Source organism: Oxyura jamaicensis, chromosome 8 (genome assembly GCF_011077185.1).
Source record: "Oxyura jamaicensis isolate SHBP4307 breed ruddy duck chromosome 8, BPBGC_Ojam_1.0, whole genome shotgun sequence".
Taxonomy (NCBI): domain Eukaryota; kingdom Metazoa; phylum Chordata; class Aves; order Anseriformes; family Anatidae; genus Oxyura; species Oxyura jamaicensis.
In genome coordinates, this window is record NC_048900.1 from 14,695,979 (window position 1) to 14,715,401 (window position 19,423).

Sequence of the window (19,423 nt, forward strand, 5' to 3'; positions counted from 1 at the left end):
CTCATGACTAAGTTTCATGTAAAGCTCTGATCACAGCAGTCATCCCTATTTCTGCAGGAAAAAAAAAGGCCACACACACTAGGAACTTCAAAACAAAAAGCAAGACTTGACTCAAACATCATCCTACTGTACAGAAGATTCTTGAATAACAAGTAGTAAATGTTTTAACAAGCACATGGGAGCAGCCTTCCTGCTACCCTAATCTACAGTTACTCTTCTGTTTGACAGAAAGTGGGATAGACCCTGCACGTCTTCAGACACACCAACACAGACAAAAATGAAGGTGGGGAGCCTAATTATCAGTGGTGTCACTGCTGATCAGACTGAGAATAGAAGCTCTAGTAGGTACACGTTAGTTATTGACATGCTGAAAGATAGCCCTTAGAATTGAAGCTTCTAGATGTAAACATTGCAAAAGAAATACTAATGAATTAAAGGGACAAGCAGAGAAAATGAATTTTTTTTTTTAAAAAAAGTATTCCAGAACTTTAATTTTAGAACTACATTTAGAGGAGCCAGATTTTCTGACATGGAAGTTCCAACAGCTCCTCTAGACTCTTGCACATTAAAATAAAAATCTGTTTGCAGACATCAATATGAGTTAGTCAAGCTCTATTTCAGTCGCAATGGGATTTTCACAAACTGAAAGCTTTAGATTGTCTAATTATCAGGAAGAGGATGTGCCTACGTAAGACCTGAATAAAAGTTATATAAGTCAATAAATAGGCATTTAGAAGTTTGCTTTTCTTTTTTCTAACACATACCTTTTAATTTTCCTTAAAATAAATTGTTATCTCAGGTTGTCAATGACCTAACAGTGCAAAGGGAATGGGAAGCAAGAAGATGATAAAATCCCTTCTGTAATTCTTAAACAAGCGAGAACCTGCTTTCTTCTACAACCACTATTTCCTCACAGCAGGATGACTGGAAGGCTCAATCTGTAGATACAAGTCAAATTACTCATTTTTGCTTTGACAGGGTTAAGTTGTTTTCTTACTGCACAGATGGTTACAAAACGCAGTCTCCTTTATTAAAGCAGAAAGCTCATCAAAAGCAACTTCTTTCTTTGCCTTCTTCCAACCTCAAACTACAATACTAAACTATCACAGATCCCTGATACCTGGTAAATTATAAACTGAAGGCTTAATTTGACAATTAGTGTGTTAATGTCATAAAGACCATTTAGTACACTTTGAAATACGCCTGCATAAGGAAGGGAGAATAGAGAGTTCTTTGCAAGGGGATCCATGGAACATCTAAACAAGCTGTACTTTTTGTACCACAGCTGCCAAACACAACAAAGAGCTATAGGAAGAGCATTTCATGACAATTTTCCTTTTGGGTGCAAGTGTCTCGATTGCTGTACTTCTCCCTTCCTTGGCTTAGTTTTGAGTAAAAGGCACCTACAGAATAACACGCACTGAGGTGGACACTGAAGCACTTCGCAGTTGAGTGGATTTTTGTTTTACAGATAAGCTAGGCATTCTGAGACTGAAGTAGAGAACTTCAAAAAGCATTACAGAAGCAGACAGTTTCTTGCATTTCTTTCTTGGCGCTGTACACAGAAACTGCAGGCAAACTCCAGTTCGAGACTGGCAAGAGGGGTGCAATTTAGTGACTTTGTTGTTGTTTAGGGTACAAAGATAACGCTTTGTTTTCTAATCTCATACCAAATGATTTAACCATTAAGAAAGCCAGACAATAGTCACACTTGGGCAAGAAAATATCAAGTGGATACAAGTTTAAGAGCATACTTGTTTAAAAAGAGCAAGAGGGAACTTCTACAGAATCAAGCCCTGGTCCTCCAGAGACAGAGATAAGAATGAGACAAATGGAATGATGGGTATGGGAAACAAACAAACAAACAAACACCTTTTTCTTCCCATTATTACCCTGCCCTACTTCCTTATACAGGCTGTAGTAGAGCTATTTTTAGACCAAGCATGTTTTGAAGCACATTGGTAAATTCATCTCATTTTCTGGACAGCACCCAACTTCCACCACAGGAGTGCCCGAATTGACTGCTTTTGTATGTCACTTTATATACTGATTCCACTCATTTGCACAGAATAATACACATCTATAAAACATGCAGCAGCTGAAGGACTTACCTGAAAGCAATGTTTCCAATTATAACATTCACTTTTCCCTGAGAGGCTCTACTTGAACAATACTGAGCACAAAAGATCAGCACTGTGTTCCAAAACACAGTTCAACACTCAAAGCACATAATTTTAACAAACACACGAAAACAGAATACACAGACGAGGCAAGAAGATTTAAAATGCATCCTTTTCATTGTTGACTTTTAATAAAAGTATCAATACATAGTCTATTATGCTTTAGAACGTAAGCGTTTATTTTTCATAGTGCTCTAGAACCTTTACACTAAAAAGAAATTTGCAGTGGTATTAAAATGCCCTAAAATCTGGAATTCTATTCTAATTCAGATCCAAACAAACATCATATTTCATATATGCATTGCCTTTACTAATCTTACTAGTTTTTCCTTCCTCCTGCTTTCCTCATGGCAAGTTTATAGTAATGTTATTGCCTAACATACCCAGGAGAATATCTTATAACAAAAAAAAAAATCTGCTTATATTCTAAAAATCATGATTACCAAACAAACTTTGACAACTTAGTTATCTACAAGATAATTAGAGCTGTCTAGATGAAGCTGTTGCTGAAATAGTTAAAATTTTTAAGAGAAAGATGACTGAATCAGGGCTGGATGAAGAAATTGTCATCAGAAGTCAGCAAGTAAAAGGCAGCATATCTATATTCCAGAAGCTCAATATATTTTACTGATTTCTGAATTCTCCTGGTCTTGAACTAAGGTATTTGCAGTCTGAATTGGTCTACTGAAAACTATTTGTATACCTAGTAAGACAGTTAACTAGTATTACCTAAAAATGCATGTGGTAAGATGTTGGCTTCATAAAACCTAATTTTTCCCTAATTAAGTTTAATGAGATGAGATTTCTCTTAACAAAGGAACCTCTAAAGCAAGAATTGCCATACTGAGTAACTCTGCTAGTATTACCAATAGCCTGAAAAACACCAGCTGGAGCATTTTACATTAAAATAGCAAGTCACAGAAAAATTGAGGTTCTGTGTTGGTTTAGGGGCTCTTTCTAGAGCATAGTACTATTAATTAATTTATACACAATAACAGAGTCAGCTTAAGAACTTGATTCACTGGCTACTTGCAATAGTAACTACGTGCTGGAACAAGGTAACTGAATGTTTCATTACAATTTATGTTGCACATCTAACCGGTGTCATTTAGGTAACAATTCTCAGGTGCTAATGTATTAAACCCAGATGTTTCAGTCTTGTGTAAGTGTGATTACTGATCAATATGTCAATGAGGGTTCTTTTTCTTGACTTCAGTCGCTGAAGTAATTGAAAGAGAAGATTGATGCAAAGACTGCAACAGCAGCTGCTATTACCACACCTAAAAACAACAAAAGAAATGAATTCAATGAGCGGCAATGGCAGCACAGTCATCAGCAGCTAGGGTGTGGAGGGCAGGGTCAATGTGAATGACAAGCAAGAGGAAAAACAGTAAAAGCCACCCCAAAAGCTAAGTACACCAGCGCTAAGCCTAAATCGAAACTTATGATCTCAGTTAATTAAATTATAGAAGTACCACATAACATTTCTGATCAGAGCAGGCTCCTTCCAGAACTACAGCTGCATATTCTGCAGTAACTTGGCCATGTCCTAGTCCATAAAATCATGCTATGACTACACACTACTGCTTAATTCTAGGAAGAATAGGCAGAAGACTAGCAAAAAAAAAAAAAAGCTTTAAGAAACAAAAGTTACTAAGTTTTTCCTTTCCTGTGTGGCACCTAGTCCTTAAGTCTTTTTGTACAAGAACAGCCATTTTCTTATTAATAGTTTGTTACTGATGCAGTTGAGTAGAACGTACTAGGAAAAAAAAGACTGATGATTCACAGGAAACATGGTTATATGCAAAACAAACAGAAATTAATATTCTTCTGCTTTAATCTTCCAGTTACCATGTTCTAGGCTTAAGAATTAATGGAAAGCAAATGATATCGGTTTGTTGACTGAAATATAATTGTTATAAGACAAAAAGGCAAAGCTCTCAGCAAAGAGAACTCCAGTAAGTGCAGACAGATGTATGAGAGCTGGACCAAGGGATATCATGGAGATGTTGTAGTTGGAGGATTTTGGTGACTGCTCTTCCCCCAATTTCTGAGGCTGACAATTACCACCCAAGCCCATACATATTTGTCAGCATCAGAAGAAGCTAATGAGTCACTAACCAATTTCAGGATGCCTATTTGAACAAGCCACTCAACTGTGGTTTTGTTTTTCCAACTACAGAATTATAGAAGTGATGGCTCTCCAACAAAGAAAGAAATCTACTTAAGCTTTCTGTATCAACTTGTAGGCTGAACAAACGCAAGCACTGGTTTTGTTCAAATAGCAGCTTGCAGTTCTTTTCTCCCCCAAAACACCATGCTCCAGTGAAATCAGGACACATCTTAAAAAAGCTGTTGCATTAGGATAGCAGGAGGGATTAAGACATTTTTAAATTAATCTTGCCAGCTGTGAGAATACCACCACCACTGTGGAAGCAAATTTTAGTGAAAGGAACCCATTAGAAATTCTGGATTGCCACAGCAGAAACAGTGAAGTAACATACCCATATTTTGTTGCAGTTTCAACAGCAATGTTGCTTTTGTCAGTTGTTTCTGTTGTGTGTCATCTCTGTTTTCAGTAACTGGACAAATATCAACTGCATGGAAATCAAGTGAACAATACCAGGTGAAAAGCTAACATCTGCATTTCATACTTCTGTTAATGCAAAATATAATCAACTTCATATCAGCTTCACAAAGTATATTTATGTTAGAAAAAACAGTTTGTTCTAGTAGGAATGGTACAGCAGCTACCCCAGACATATGAGAAAGACTAACAGACAGCTCCCATTCTGAAAATTAAGACAAAGAGGAAAAAAATACAACAGTGCAAACTATCAAGTCTACAAAATATTGATCTAAATAATAAATGGATCTCCCATTTTCAGAGTGAGGTTGTCAATCTGCTTTAATTACAAATTACATAGCTGAGTAATACAAGGCACATCCCATTATGATTCATGTGCTAATGATTCATGGAAAAGTACTTTATCATAAAATATGGGGGAATGTATAAACCAAATGTGTGATCAGATAGACTGTTTCTGTCATCTAAGATGAGTCATGTGCATGTATCTTCAGAATCTTAAGACTAACTTGCACAAGATCTTGAGTTTCAAAAAAAGCACTCAAACTAGTCTTTTACAACCTGTCTTTAGCCATTTCTACCCTTGAATCAACCAGCTTTGTATAGGATGTACTACAATACAGTAGTTAAGAACTGTCTGATACGAAACTTAACAGGATATACATATATACACACACCAAGCATAAACACACCTTTAAGATGTCTCTGCAACCTGCACAAAATACATAAAATAATGGCAAAAAAATTCAATGCATGGGAGTGATTTTTTGAAAGGGAATTATCATCACTTTAAAGTCCATTTGAGGATGTTGTTTCATCATTATTTTTTTCTGTGCAAAGGAAAACACGCCCTCACCTGCCTAAAATATGAGGCAGAAATCTGCAACTAGCACACATTAAATAAGTGATTAACTGTTACAAGATAGCTTTTCAAGTAAATACCTTAACCAGCAAAATAAGAGCATCACATTCTGTCCAGAGTACTTAATAGTTTTCAATTCCCTAAATAGCATCTTACTTTTAGAGAAGTTGACTACATTTCTTGGCTCCCCGTTGAAGCCTAGATCCAGCAGGTTACCTTCTGCTTTATTTCTGATGAGCAAGTAGGGCAGTTTGTGCCCTCTAACTTTTTTTTTTTTTACACGGTTTTAAGGACAGTTACACCTCTGAAAGAAACTGTTGAAGCTGCACATCAAGGCAGCAAAGCTCACTTGCTCAGGGAAAAAAAAAAGGGGGGGGAAAGAAGCAGTAAAAAAAACCTGGAGCTATTTAGTTACTGAAGGCATTTATGCCATTAAGTTACGGAAGGCCTGTATTTGAAGCAGCTGTGGTATAAATCACAAGCAGTTTTTGAAAGCAGAAGCTTTCCGTTACCAATTATATGAATACTTAATTCTTCATTAATTCTTCAATTTTCTAACAAAGATGGGGAAGAGATTACTACCACCACCTCATCTACTTAGTATATTTAACATCCCCCACCCTGAGGTGGAACAGGGATTTAGTAAAGCCAATAATAAATGCAGAGCTTTCAATGGCATGTATTAAAGTACTAAATACCTTGAAACCACAGTGTTAGAGTCATTTATAACTTTCAATTATAAAGAGGTCATTTTTTTTTTTTTCTCTTTTCCAAGTAACAATTTTAAAGCGTGGCCCATAGTGACCTCGCTGGAGAGCTGTTCAAAGAATTGAGAGAATAAAACTGCACGAGACAGCAGCAGGCCGTATTAAGAAAGCATACCTGACCCGCTCAAAACATCTTTGTCATATGTGCTGACTAAATGCTGCTTAAAAAATAAATCTTTTCACTGTGTTGATTGGATACTCTTCTTTACAAGTTTCCTGTTTTAAAAAGCACCGTTTTAAAAGCCTGCTTAAATGTTTTTAATTTTAAACATTACTTTTTAAAAGCAAAGGTTCCCCACTATTTTGTAATGGATATAATTTTCAGTTAATTCAAGGTTGGTGTCCAAAACCACAATAATTGGGATACAAACAGAAAGATGTCAAAATCCACATTACTAAAGCCAGCTCTAAGCTCTGAGAAACAACAAATCCCTCCCATATTAGAATGATGCACTGTGAATGCACAAGAGAAACCCCAAACTCTAATGCCACAAAAGCACGTTTACAGCAATCTATAGAAACTTCATCTCAAAGTACCAATAAAAGTCAAACTGCAAAGTGAATGCTTTTCTTTACAATAAATAATATTTGGGGGCGGGGGGGAAAGGAGCAGACAGCTAACAGGTCTAATTTCTAAAATGACCTCCTAACATTAATAAAAGAAGAGGCATTTTAATAAATGACAAGCTAATAATTTCACAACAATAATTATAAGAAACAAACAGCATGGCGTTCATAGCATTATTGCCACCACCATTGTTAACAGAACTCATTCTTATAGGCAAACATTTTGGTGTTCATTGGGGCAAGGCCAGTCTCTTTTTTTTTCAGAAATCCTTTTAGTATGTTTTTCCCCTTTCTTCTTTTACATGTTTACTTCAATTCACATTAAAAAAAATACCATGTGCCTACTTCTACAACCAGAAAGTTATGAGAACTGCTGACAAAGTAAGTTTGGGTATCTGGACATCACTTTAGACATATTAGTGCCATCAAATCTTTGTGATGCATTATGTTATTCCAAATTATGCTTTCCTCCTACCTCCAGATCATACATCCTTACATAAGCAATAAAGCCAAACTGAGTCATCATGTTTCCCCCCACACACCTACCTTTAGTGCTGCTACAACAACGTTAATTTACTTCCCTAAGTTACGCTAATTGTTTAATGCTCACTAACAATTAGCTTTAAGATTACTAAAGTTACTCTTGTATTATAAGGCAGATTTTTATTGGCTTTACTGTTTTTTCTTTAGGCTCTTGAGCTGTGCACATCTTTTACTTCTCAACTTGATGAGTCAGATTCACTGCTAACAGGTTTAGTTAACACCTAGGAATACTGATGTATTCAGAAAGACATGAATTTATGGTTAGTTCTCAAATTAAGAAATACAAAAAACCCTAAGTACACAAGCGGGTCAAACAGTTATCAGTAATCACAGTTGAACTCAGAGCACGTTGGCTAAACGTCTCCTTTTCTTGTACACAAGTATCAATATATATAAAAAAAAGTGTTTACTGCTATATCTGAGAATCAGTGGGGCTTTTTTGTATTCAAATTACAAAACTTTAAGCAGCAGCTTTTAAGGATATGTGGGAGGAATCTCTTCCAAGAGGTGACAGGAAGTATTACTAGATCCATTTCACAGATTCGGCTTCAACATTAAAATAAAATTCATGGAAAAAACATGAAACAATTTAAGTCAGGTTATTCAGAAAAAAATTCAATGATTAGATTATAACAATATCTATATTAAAAAAAATATAACAGTCTCATAGACAAATCATAAACTTATTAGACATTCAGTAGATGAAAAGCTCTGTTGATTTTCTTTCCCTTTCAAATGAACCACAAAACTTCAGTATTGAAGCACCATATTTGGCACATAAATTACAACATTCAGAACAAAGAAGAGACTTGGTATTTTTGAAGGGGTCTTATCATGAGAACTTCTTGAAAGACAATAGACTATTTTGTTTGTTTGTTTGTTTTGTTTGTTTTTTTGCTAATAGCTTAAACTTCTACTATCTATCTGAACTTATGAGCTGCGACCATAGTTGCACAGATAATGCAAGCAATGAGAAAGCACATCTTTTTCTGGAGGGCAAGTACTCTGTTACAAGCCAAACTCAGAAGCTGCAAAAACACTTACCATTTTTCAAAAATATATACAAAATGTAATTAGATTTATATAGAAAAAATGTTTAAGCTTGACAAGTAAACCAACCTTAAACATACTACATTCCGTATTTGGATAAAGCTGGCCTATGATATTAGTCAACATTTCAGCAATCACAGATGCCTTCTATCCTAGTTCTCAGCTGCTTTGTTTACCTGTGTTAAGTTCCTCTGCTATATGGATATCTTCAGCTTGCACAGATTGGTCCAACATCTCAACAAAACGTTCCCGAATTTCTCCAGCAGCCTCATCACCGAACTTATAATCACTGAGCATCACACTGGATCCAGCAAAAGGGACAAACAGTCTCTGAGGTAAGACATGATATACCCTCTCAAAATCTAAAAGAAAATGGGGAAAAATGCCATTCAAATAAAAGCCTTGCAAGTTATGATAAGATTCCTAAGTAATCTCTGACAGTAAAACAAAGCTATTGCAACAGAACTGCTCAAGGTTTCCATGTAGAAATCCTGATTTCAAACATGGTTTGTTAAGTTGTTACTATTTTATGAAAGTTTTGGCTGCTATTATACTGATTTATATTTTCACATTACTCTCTCCAGAAATATCTGAGAGACCTCCAAAACAGACTATAAAATGTTAAACAGACCTTTTATCATGTTTACAGTAACTAGCAAAAGAACTCTGGGAGAGACTGAAGATAAGAGTGTACGCAGGACAGCATATAATTTCAACAACACAGAGGATTTGCAAACACTTGGCTTCTTTATTGCATGTTTACAGCCACAAAGCACGGGTGCCATCTAAAGAGGAAACTGAAAACTGCATGCAAATAAAAGCATCAAATTTAAAGCACGGAGTTCAGATAAAGGTTAGCTAATAGTAATGTAGAATGGTATAGCACACCAAAAAGAACTGTTATCCTAAAGTAAATGATAATTTTGAACACAAGTTCTTTTTCCTTATACGATCAACCTGTTTCCATTTCTTTTCTTTTTTTTTTTCCCCTAGAATCACTACAAAAGATTGAAGATCCTATATACAAGAAAACCTTGTAGAAGATACAAACAGATATTTCAACTAATATTTGTTTTAAAAAAATTAAATAACACAGTATCATTACACTGCCTCAAAGAAGTTTAAAGAATCCTCCGAAATGAGCTAGCAGATTTGGTCTCTGTATATATCCCATTGGTTTTTAATATAATCAGGGTAAGAACTTTTATTTTCACGAGATCAACTTGCATTGTATTCTGGCTTCTGTTAGGATGCTCTGATAAATTCAAGCCAATGCAATTTTAGCAATTATTAGTGGTGTTGAAATAAGATCTACTTCTTTAAATGATACCAAGCCTGTAAAATGAAATTTGAAGTGATGAGAAGTTCTGTGGGAAGAGCCAACATGGCTCTTATAGTTACATAGTTAATTAGAAAATATGAGAGTGACGATACTTTTTCCACACCATAATGACCAGATACAAGGCCATATTTAATTTAACAGAGATGAAGTACTGGACTTCAAAAATGATGTCCACTAGCATTCATAACATGGGTGATGTAAGAACACCCAAGGCCACGTCCGGCTAGTTCTTTAATCTTGACAAATTTTATATCTTTAATTTCAATATTAATATGAATACCATAGGGAGATTTAAAAAAAAGTACACAGCACAAATGTGCTAGTTACAATTAGGAGTTCAGTAACAGGAGCTTCAACTACAGAATTAAAAAAAAAAAAATTACAAAATTCACTGCCATTGAGAAAGAGGCTGAAATTGCATTTAGTGGTTAGAAGACCTGAACACAAAATTTGTTTGAAAACTGTAATACCAATGAACATATACAAACTGAACCAAAATTCTCCGGATTTAAGAAAAAGTCAGGGCTGCCAAATAGAAACTGTGCCATTTGCTTTTTACTCTGCTCTAAGTATAGTGGAAATTCCTTATGCCAGCTGATTTTTCTATAAAAACACAAAATTCACTGCAAATGTAAATGGATTTTCCATTAATTCCTACTTTTTTTGTGAGGTCCTTCATTTATAATGAGATCCTCAAACAGTATTTCACAACGATCATTCAATGTGTTTATTATGTCTCTTTTCAAAGCCTGCAAAGAAAAAGACAAAGCTTGAGCAATGTAAAAGACATTTGCAAACCTTTTGACTAGTAAGAAACAACAAAAGAAGTCCCTCATAGGTCAAGCCCTTGTTGAAAGATTAGTTTTCCAGACAATAAGAGCTCTAAAGAGAATTAAAGGTCCAATAAAGACAAGCTAACATCACAAGAATATAAACCAGAAAACAAAGCAAAGATGAAAGAAGACAAAAAATTAGTACTGTTAGAACTAAAAATTTCTGAGCATTACTACTAAAAACAAAACACAATCACAAGGCATTGATTTAATAAGAAACAACACGGAACAAGACTGGATTTTCTCATTTATGTGTACATAAATATACAGTCTGAAATATTTTCTTAATTTTAAGAAAACTTGTGACAGCCTCATCATAAGTTTATAAGTTTTGTAAAGATTCACCAGAGAACAGTATTAACAGAAGACATATCTGCTAAAAGCAAGAAAGGAATTGAATCCATCACACAAATAGATGATTTCAGAAATAAATCTGTAAGTTCAAAAGGTGAATGTTTCAACACCAGTTTAGACCTCACTATTTCAGCAAAGTAAAAAACAGTATGATAAACTTCAAGTATTTTGGAAAAAAAAAACTGATGAACTGCTAGTTCACCTTTTCACTACCTGAACAGCTTCTTTAACTTTTGGCTTGTTGTTATGTACGTAGGCTCTGCATTTCACAGCACCTTTGAGATTTATGGAACCACTGCAGACTTGGACTGTTGCCGTTGATCTATGACTTGAACCCTGGGACTGAAAAATAAATGTTTCAATTTTATCTCGTTACCTAGGCACTTGCAGCATGATTAAGAAAAAACATAACTAGGAAATTAATAGCATACCGTAAGATGTTTACACATAATCTGTCTTCCCTCATAATTTGTCAGTTTTTTTCTTTGTTTTGTTAGCTACGACTGAGAATCTCTCTCCTTTTCCATTATGTATGATGTATTTACTTTGCCAGACATTCCATATTTTGTGATTTAAATATGCGTCTATAGAAATTCTCAAACCTTTCAGAGAAGTGGCTTGTGGCTTTTTTGTTATTATTATTCAAAGGTTTATTTATTTACTATGTAGTAAGCATAACCTAGGGTATCCTGAAAACCATCCCATCAGTCATCAATAAATCATAAATCTGATAATGTTTAGAACTGCATCGAACTGCTGCTGCGTACAAATAGTTCCCCTGATTGCCAAAACAATGAGTATGTTCTAGGAAGCATTTTAAGACAACACCTGGAAATAAGTGGATTCGTAACTTCCACATGAACTGCTTAACTGACTCATGTCATGATTGGAAACCCTTTTAAAAAGCGTAATGGTTTTAAATTAAAAGAGGGTAAATTTAGATTAGATATGAAGAGGAAGTTATTTACTATAAGGGTGGTGAGGCACTGGAACAGGTTGCCCAGAGAAGCTGCAGATGCTACATCCTTGGAAGTGGAGACCAGGTTTGATGGAGCTTTGAGCATACAGGTGTAGTGGGAGGTGTCTCTGCCCATGGCAGGGGGTTGGAACCAGATAATCCTTAAGGTCCTCTCCAACCCAAACCATTCTATGAGTCTATAATAATGTCAAAATAAAAAGCCTTCCTTCCTCTGAAGTGATTAACCATTGGAGCAATGACAGAAACTAATCTACTTTTGTTGATACAAGTCTTAAAAATGACACTTTATAAATGTATATATGTATATATATATACATATGTATATGTATGTATATATGTATAAATGTATAAATGCTTTGCTAGATGCATTCAGCTTTAGAGAATCCTATGTGACAAAACAGGTTGGCCTGTTTACTAAAGGAAGCCTACAAAACAATGCCTATACATTGGACTTTGCAAACTTGGCTGGGGCACCTAATTCAAATGTCACATCAACATAAGCTCTGCTGGAGTGGAAACTTCTAACACAGACCCAACAGCTCCAGATTATGATTCAGCTCACAGGATCTGTATCTTAACCCCAGACCAGTGACTGAGCTTCTGATGAAAGCATTAAAGTAAATGTCCAAAGATAGCCACGACAAACTAAAGCATGGGGTTCGTTCTGAACATCAGAATGCAGTCACTGTGAAAATAACGTATGCAGGGAGGTACAGGTGTCCCACTATCAACTGAATTAGTTCGTAGGACTTCATTTCGCTAACCAGCGGTTCAAATTTTCCTCACAGCTATATTGTGCAATTCTTACACAACATTACTATCACACTACGAAAATTTCAAAGACAAAAAGCATTCCAATCTGTCCATAGCCAGTTTCACAGACAATATCCAAGGGGGAAAATATCTTACGATAAATTAAGGTGGATTTCTAGACAACAATTAAGAATGTTCTTTCATTTTTTATTGTATTTTATCAGAGTGCACTACTTACCAGCTGTGTCAGAACCTTGACATCAGAAATCTGACTGCTGTACTGAGTATTTCCTCTTAACTTTTTCTGAGAGAAAAAGAATGTCAGATGAAATACAAAAAATCTCCCTGAATCAGTAATGTCAAGCTACTTTACAGTTACCTTCACAATAGCATAAAATGCGCCCTTGTTTATAGCTTTTAAGAGACAAAAACTTACGTAAAACAGCCATGAAAACATAATTACAAAACTAAAAGAAGATATGAATGTGGCAGCCACTCTTTATTGAGCATTTTGACACACTAGGTCTTAGAAATCTCATCACCTATATTTACACCTGACTCAGGTTGTTTAATGAGGCAACAAAGCCAGAGACAACATATAGAAAAAATTTTAGTCAGGCTTCACATATAGTAATTGCTTTCACTGTGTTAGAGGAAGAAGAGGCAATTTACTGCCGTGAGAATGGGAAAACAAGGAGTCCTGTGCATTACTTATTTGAAAGAGGCCAATTACATCAACCAACATCGTACAGAAGACCTCCCATTCACTGTTCTATTACACCAGGAGTTCTAACTATAAAATCTATTAAGAGTTTAATTCCTTGTTGTAAAGCACTCACCTGCCCTTCCAGCAGTTCTGTATCATCATCTTTAACTTGTCCATTGATCAGAAAAACACTGTCCTCTATCTGTTTTGACCATCGATTTAATCCATTCTTTAAAGAAAGCAAAGGCAAAAATCTCATAAAAAGAACTTCACTAAAAGAGTTGGGCAGTATCATGCTGAAGACTACAGAAACATGTTTCAAAAGTTACTCTGAGGAGGTTTTAAAGTCTCTGAAAATATCTGTTTATATATTTTTCTATGCCAAATCTTAAAGTATTCAGAATATATTGAAATATGAATATTGATGAAATATTCATTATTCATATATTCAATATGAATATTGAATATATTCAATATTCATTATTCGTTGTTCATATATTCGATATTCAATATTCATTTCAATATTCATTAATAAATGAATATTGAAATATTAATTTCTTTATGGATAAGTGCTACCCCAGAAATGAAACACACGATTATACTTTTGTAAATTCTATTGAAAGTTAATTTGTATTAAAAGCATCCCACCCCCATTTTAACTGGGTGCAACCTTTCACCAGGTGAAACAGAAGGGACTTTAATTAGGATCCTCATGACATTGCCAATAATTTTGAGAAAAGGGAACTGCCAACACTAAGCACAGCGGAAAAAAAAATATCTGTCAGCATTTTTTATACTAGGAATGCTTCACAGTAACTTCAGATAACATTTAAAAGATGAATTATAGTGTCAGACATCCCCTGCTTACTAGTCCTACTCATCTACTTACACTGTGTATTCAAATCTTTGTCACATTTAATTTCCAGCAGAAGAAGTACTGTAGAAATTAAAAACAAGACTGGTGCAGCCAGTTAGTTACCTTGGTATTCTTCTCCAAGTCATGGTTGGGTGAAGTAGCAAGAAGTGGAATGTGGATATTAACATTTACTGTGCAGTCCAAAGACAACCAGGAAGCAGACAGAGCACTGTGATATTTCCAATCTGCTGGTTTAGCTGAACTCTGAGAGAAGAAATAAGGAAGAAAGTGTCTATACAAAAAACAGTACATAACTAACGTGTTTTTTTTTCTTTTTTGAACATTGTCATGCATTAAAAGCTGTGCAAAAACACAAGTCAAACTTACCTTTGGATCTTGTACATCGTAGGTTCGGCAAACTATTCTGCACTACTTAAAGAAAAAGATTCAGTGAAAAGTAAAAAGCAAATAAGAACAGTTACTCTATCCTTTATATAGTAAATTCTTCTCCAATATAAGCTTTGAATAAAGTTTGCATCTTTCATTAGTGTAAAAAAGTACAAATGCATTTGACTGTAAATTCATACTACCATAGTGATGCTGTCCCATCTCTTACAAGTACTAAGATCAATGGTTTTTTTTTTTTTACAACCACCAATGTACACATTTGCAATCTGTCCTGGTTTCTCTCACTTTTCTCTGGAAAGCCTTGCTTTTTCTTGTGCTTATCCTGTTATCAACAGACACAACATTCTTCTGCAGCACTAGTGTCCACATGCTTGGCACTTCCCACTACCATTACAGCACCACTTAATGACAATCTTAAGTTGTACAGTATTTCAGATGCTCCCCTTATTTTATACAAATCAAGGAAACTGGTGAAAGGCATAGTTTGATACCACCACACACAAACCTAATAGTAACAAATCATGGAACTTGTGCAGCAACGAGAAGACCAGCAGCCTTACTAATGGCTAATCAGAAAACTCTATGATAGCAACTTACTGGTCTATCCAAACTCAAACAAATTTCCCCTTCCAATTCACCTACCAGTCTAAAACTTTGCTCTCTATTCCAGTTCTGAAGAAAACAAAGAACAATTATGTCTATCGGTAACAAACAGTTTCGCCTGGCAGTTTCTACATTAAAAGTACCAAACATAGCACACCCATTACTTTTAATCCAAAGAAAAATTTAGTTTCTAGCATGAGCAGTCTGATACCCTATCCTAGGTACTCATACAGAATACCCAGAAAAAGAGAGCTGCACATGCCATACCAAACACTGACTGGTTACACTAAGCACAGACAACATGTATTAACTGGACATCGTGCAGTGAACGGAGCAAACCAGAAGACACACTGCTTTTTAAGGTTTGTGTGCCAAACAAACCCTGGGAATCTTAACACAATCTTTCATTCAAAAATAACTACAAAAACCAGATTGGGGGGTAGTGGCCTCAGTCAAAGCTTGCTAATAAAGGATACTTCTTTGTAGCAGAACAAACTTGAAGGGCTGCTCTGTCTGAGACTTCCTCCTCAGCAGGTTTCCAGAGCCTTCTTTTAGTCAAAGACTTTTCTATTGAGAAGATTATCTAAAGATTTTTTTAAAAAAAAAAAAAAAAGTAAAAAAAAGTATTATGGATTTTTCCACGCAAATAATGCATTACAAGTTCTGGTAAATAGCCTTGCACTAAAGTTGTAAGCTCAACAATATCATGACTATAGATAAACTGAAAACACAGCTTATACATCACCAAATTATCACATTAAAAGAACATTCAGCAAAGTTTCATAGGCTAATACTCTAAAGGAAATGTTGCTTGTGCAAACTTAATTTAGGTTCCTCTTAAACTGAACCAAGCACATATTTAACTTGTATGCTTTTCTCCTTAGAAAAAAAATATTACAGCTTTATTCTTAAGGGTTAAGGATCAGGAATGACAGCTGTGCAAAACAGCTACTAAGTCAACAAACAAATTTGAATTCAGCAATCACTGATCACCTATACACAAATCATCTTCTCATGTTGGTTTCTAGTTTCAATAATCACTATTGAGACCAGATTATGCTGCACTATAAATATATTCTACTGCCAACGTTCAGTCTTAGACCCAAGGCTTTAAATCTTACTCATGTTAAAATCACTTATGTTTGTCTTATGAAAAGAAGAAAATGAAACTATATCTAGGGAACAAAAAGTGAATGTAGCACTAGATGCTCTGATCCTGGAACAATAAGGAATGTTACTAGACATGGTAGCAAGTAGTTTTTAAATATAATACCCCACACAGTTAAGTCAACATTTATATATACAATATTCCTTTTAAAGAAACCAGAACTATAGATCTTGCACTAGTATAAGTGCCTCTAAACAATTCAATCAGTCACAAAGCTAGTATGCTACCATTACTAATGATTGTGCTACAAAGATTTAGCTTAATATATGCAACTTTAAAGATATTTTCTTTAAGACAGAATGCCCACTTTTAGTAAACACCTTAAGACAGCATATTTGAAGAATTAATATTGCAATAACACCCTAATACACAGGTAGCAAATGAAGGCTGCTGTACAGTCCCAAAGGACAGCAGCTTCTGAGGTTTCAATCTCAAAACCAGAAATCAAACCAGAATGTTTTTGCTGCTTTATTTCTAAAAGGGCAAATAACCACGATTGTCTACTGTCTTCAGTAGACAGTAACAGAAAATTACTCAGCTACACACCTAAAATTCTCATCTTTCCTCCTCTTTCCTCTACTTACCTTGCGCAAAGCATTTTGACTGTCTTTTGACAATTCTGGAGTTGCAATAATAAACACACCAAGAACTAATAAACCTCCAGGAAGCATTCTAGAAACCTTAATAGAAAAGAACATGTATTAATAGAAATCAGATATCCAGCAGAGGTATAACCATATATACCAAAAATTCCTAACGAGAGAAGTATGCAGAGAATCGAAATAAAATAAGCAAGGCTGTTTTTCCGATACAGCATCCTCTGAAATGGAAGGAGAGTATCTCGCAAATTTTCCCACTTCAGCCCAATCAAGTCACTGTTTCGTCATAAACTTTGAAAACAATAAACATGGGGATTTTGGTTTAATTACTATACCAGACTGTGTGCCTAAAAAGGTTCCTTTACTTTGAGAAAGGGGCTAGAAATTACTGAAGTGATAGAAATTTCTGTACATTATATTTCCTTTTTGTTTCTCCCATCCCCTTCAATAACTCACTGTGCTACCTGACTTGCATGTGCAGTGATCCATTCTTCATCAATGGATTCCAGTTTTGAAGGGCTGGTGTTGCCTTCCTTCTGCTCTTCCTTTGGAGGTGTTCGAACAGCCCGAATAACGTAGTCTCTTTGTGATGAACACTTTCAAGAACATTAATATGAACAAATACAGCATTAGGGTTTTATCAAGTCTGGCAATATACTACGTAACACTGTAAAACTATGTAAATACTATGTAACACCTGTAAAAGCTGCCTTACAGCATGTAGCCTTAAACTCTGTAATAACCTGACACAAAACTACTTCCTTCATGTTATTCATTTGCCTTAACTCTAAACAAGGTTTTAATGCAAAGTTTTACAACTGAGATTTTTAGTTTCTTTTCTTTGTGTCATATCTTTCAGGAAAAAAAAAAAAAAAAGTTTTCAGAGACTTGAGTACTCATTTGATGCTGCATACACTTTATAGTATCCTTTCTGGTCATAGCACGACTCTGCAGCATTATACAAGCTCAGTATTACGTTAATAGACCTAACAACAATGATTAAAGCTAAGGGGAATTTATCCTACTAACACAAAGGCATGCTCCAAGCTTCACAAACTTACCTGCCCTATTAACAGGCCAGTGACATAAGGTTTAAATTTTGTGCTGAGGTCTGAAAAATACTGCCCAATAGCTTCCTCAACAAAGTAAGTTCTACCCATTGCTGCGGGTTTAAGACTCAGTATTACATTTTCAGCCTACAAAACAAAGGACACAAAGTCAGAGTATATATTGGCAACTACACCGGTTACACAAAAGGAAGTCTCAGAGAAAAAATCCTGAATACATTAATTTTTATCCAGCAAAGATCTTCATGATCTTGAAGTTCTTTGTAGCTTAAAAATACTCATTTCTGAACGGAAGGAAAAGCACACATGAGCCTTACTTTAAAGAAAACTATTTTAAAACCCTGGAGGAAAGTGCTAGGAAAAACATGCTTCCAAGTAACAGTTTCTTGCTGCATCACGTTGCATCAGAGATAAGCAGGGCGTTTGCTTTCACATTCAGCCCCCTCTGGGAGCGAACTGCTACAGTGCACGTTTGCACTGAACAAATTTAACCCTAATTATTATGAATTAAAAGCAGGGCAGCCGTACACTCTCCAAGATGCCGTCTTTAGGGTGACCACAGGAGGGCACGGGGACAGGGGGACTCACCGCGCCCTTACACGCAGCCCTGTGCCGGGAAGGGCCCGAGGCGCCGCGGCTGGCCCAGCAGCTGCCAGGGAGCGGCGGAGGTCGGCGGGCACCGAGGGCGGGCAGCGCCTGCGGCCGAAAGCAGCTCGGGGCCGGCGGAGCTGCAGCTGTGGGCCGGGCCGAGGCACACGGCGGGAACGGACACCTCACCTCACCCCAACCCACCTCACCCCACCTCGCCTCGCCTCAGCCCGCGCTGCCAGGCCAACAGCGCCTCCGCTGCCCGGGGCTGCCCGGGACCGCCCCGGCCGCCCTCTCACCGCCTCCCGCCTACGGGGGCTCGCAGCGGGAGGGCTGGCCGCCATGCTGTGTGCGGCAGAAGCCCCAACGCCGCGCCGCTCCGCTCCGCTCCCCCCCCACCGCAGCGCCCGGCCGTGCGGGACGCCCCATAGAAGCGAGCCGTTCCCCGGCGGGAGGGCCGCAAAGCCTTAGCGCCTCGCGGCGCCATTTCAGCCGTGCTCGGGGGGCGACCGGGGGCGCGGCCTCACCCAACATGGCGGACGGAGCTGCCCGACCAGAAGCGGAAGCAGCCGTCAGCGCGCCGGCAGCCGCGCAGGAAAACGCCGTGTCCC

The 19,423-nt window shown here is 36.7% G+C and overlaps 1 protein-coding gene across 4 annotated transcripts; it reads right to left on the reverse strand.

Moving 5' to 3' along the window:
* Window positions 1-2,278: 2,278 nt before the first annotated feature.
* ODR4 (odr-4 GPCR localization factor homolog) lies at window positions 2,279-19,412 on the reverse strand. Of its 4 annotated transcripts, none has more exons than XM_035333923.1 (14): window positions 19,340-19,412; window positions 18,219-18,353; window positions 17,622-17,753; window positions 17,143-17,238; window positions 15,867-15,973; window positions 14,767-14,803; window positions 14,503-14,643; window positions 13,657-13,752; window positions 13,056-13,121; window positions 11,299-11,427; window positions 10,557-10,647; window positions 8,733-8,918; window positions 4,685-4,777; window positions 2,279-3,460 (listed from the first exon to the last, which is right to left on the reverse strand). In XM_035333923.1, exons 2-14 carry the CDS (start codon window positions 18,315-18,317, stop codon window positions 3,393-3,395), a joined length of 1,341 nt encoding a protein of 446 aa, XP_035189814.1. In that variant the 5' UTR covers window positions 18,318-18,353; window positions 19,340-19,412; the 3' UTR covers window positions 2,279-3,392. The 4 variants fall into 4 exon arrangements, with proteins under 4 accessions (XP_035189814.1, XP_035189812.1, XP_035189811.1 ...); XM_035333921.1 differs by lacking the exon at window positions 19,340-19,412 and adding an exon at window positions 18,813-18,947; XM_035333920.1 differs by lacking the exon at window positions 19,340-19,412 and adding an exon at window positions 18,542-18,770.
* Window positions 19,413-19,423: the final 11 nt, after the last annotated feature.

What these genes read in the sequence shown, in the direction of transcription:
- ODR4 (XM_035333920.1), bottom strand. Translation starts at nt 18,619, where the DNA reads ATGCAGCAAGAAACTGTTACTTGGAAGCATGTTTTTCCTAGCACTTTC. An exon ending in AAGTTAAAGAAGCTGTTCAG is followed by an intron (nt 10,648 to 11,298) that starts GTAGTGAAAAGG and finishes TTTTCTTTGCAG; the next exon opens with GCTTTGAAAAGAGACATAAT. An exon ending in TGAAGGACCTCACAAAAAAA is followed by an intron (nt 8,919 to 10,556) that starts GTAGGAATTAAT and finishes ATTTTCTTTTAG; the next exon opens with ATTTTGAGAGGGTATATCAT.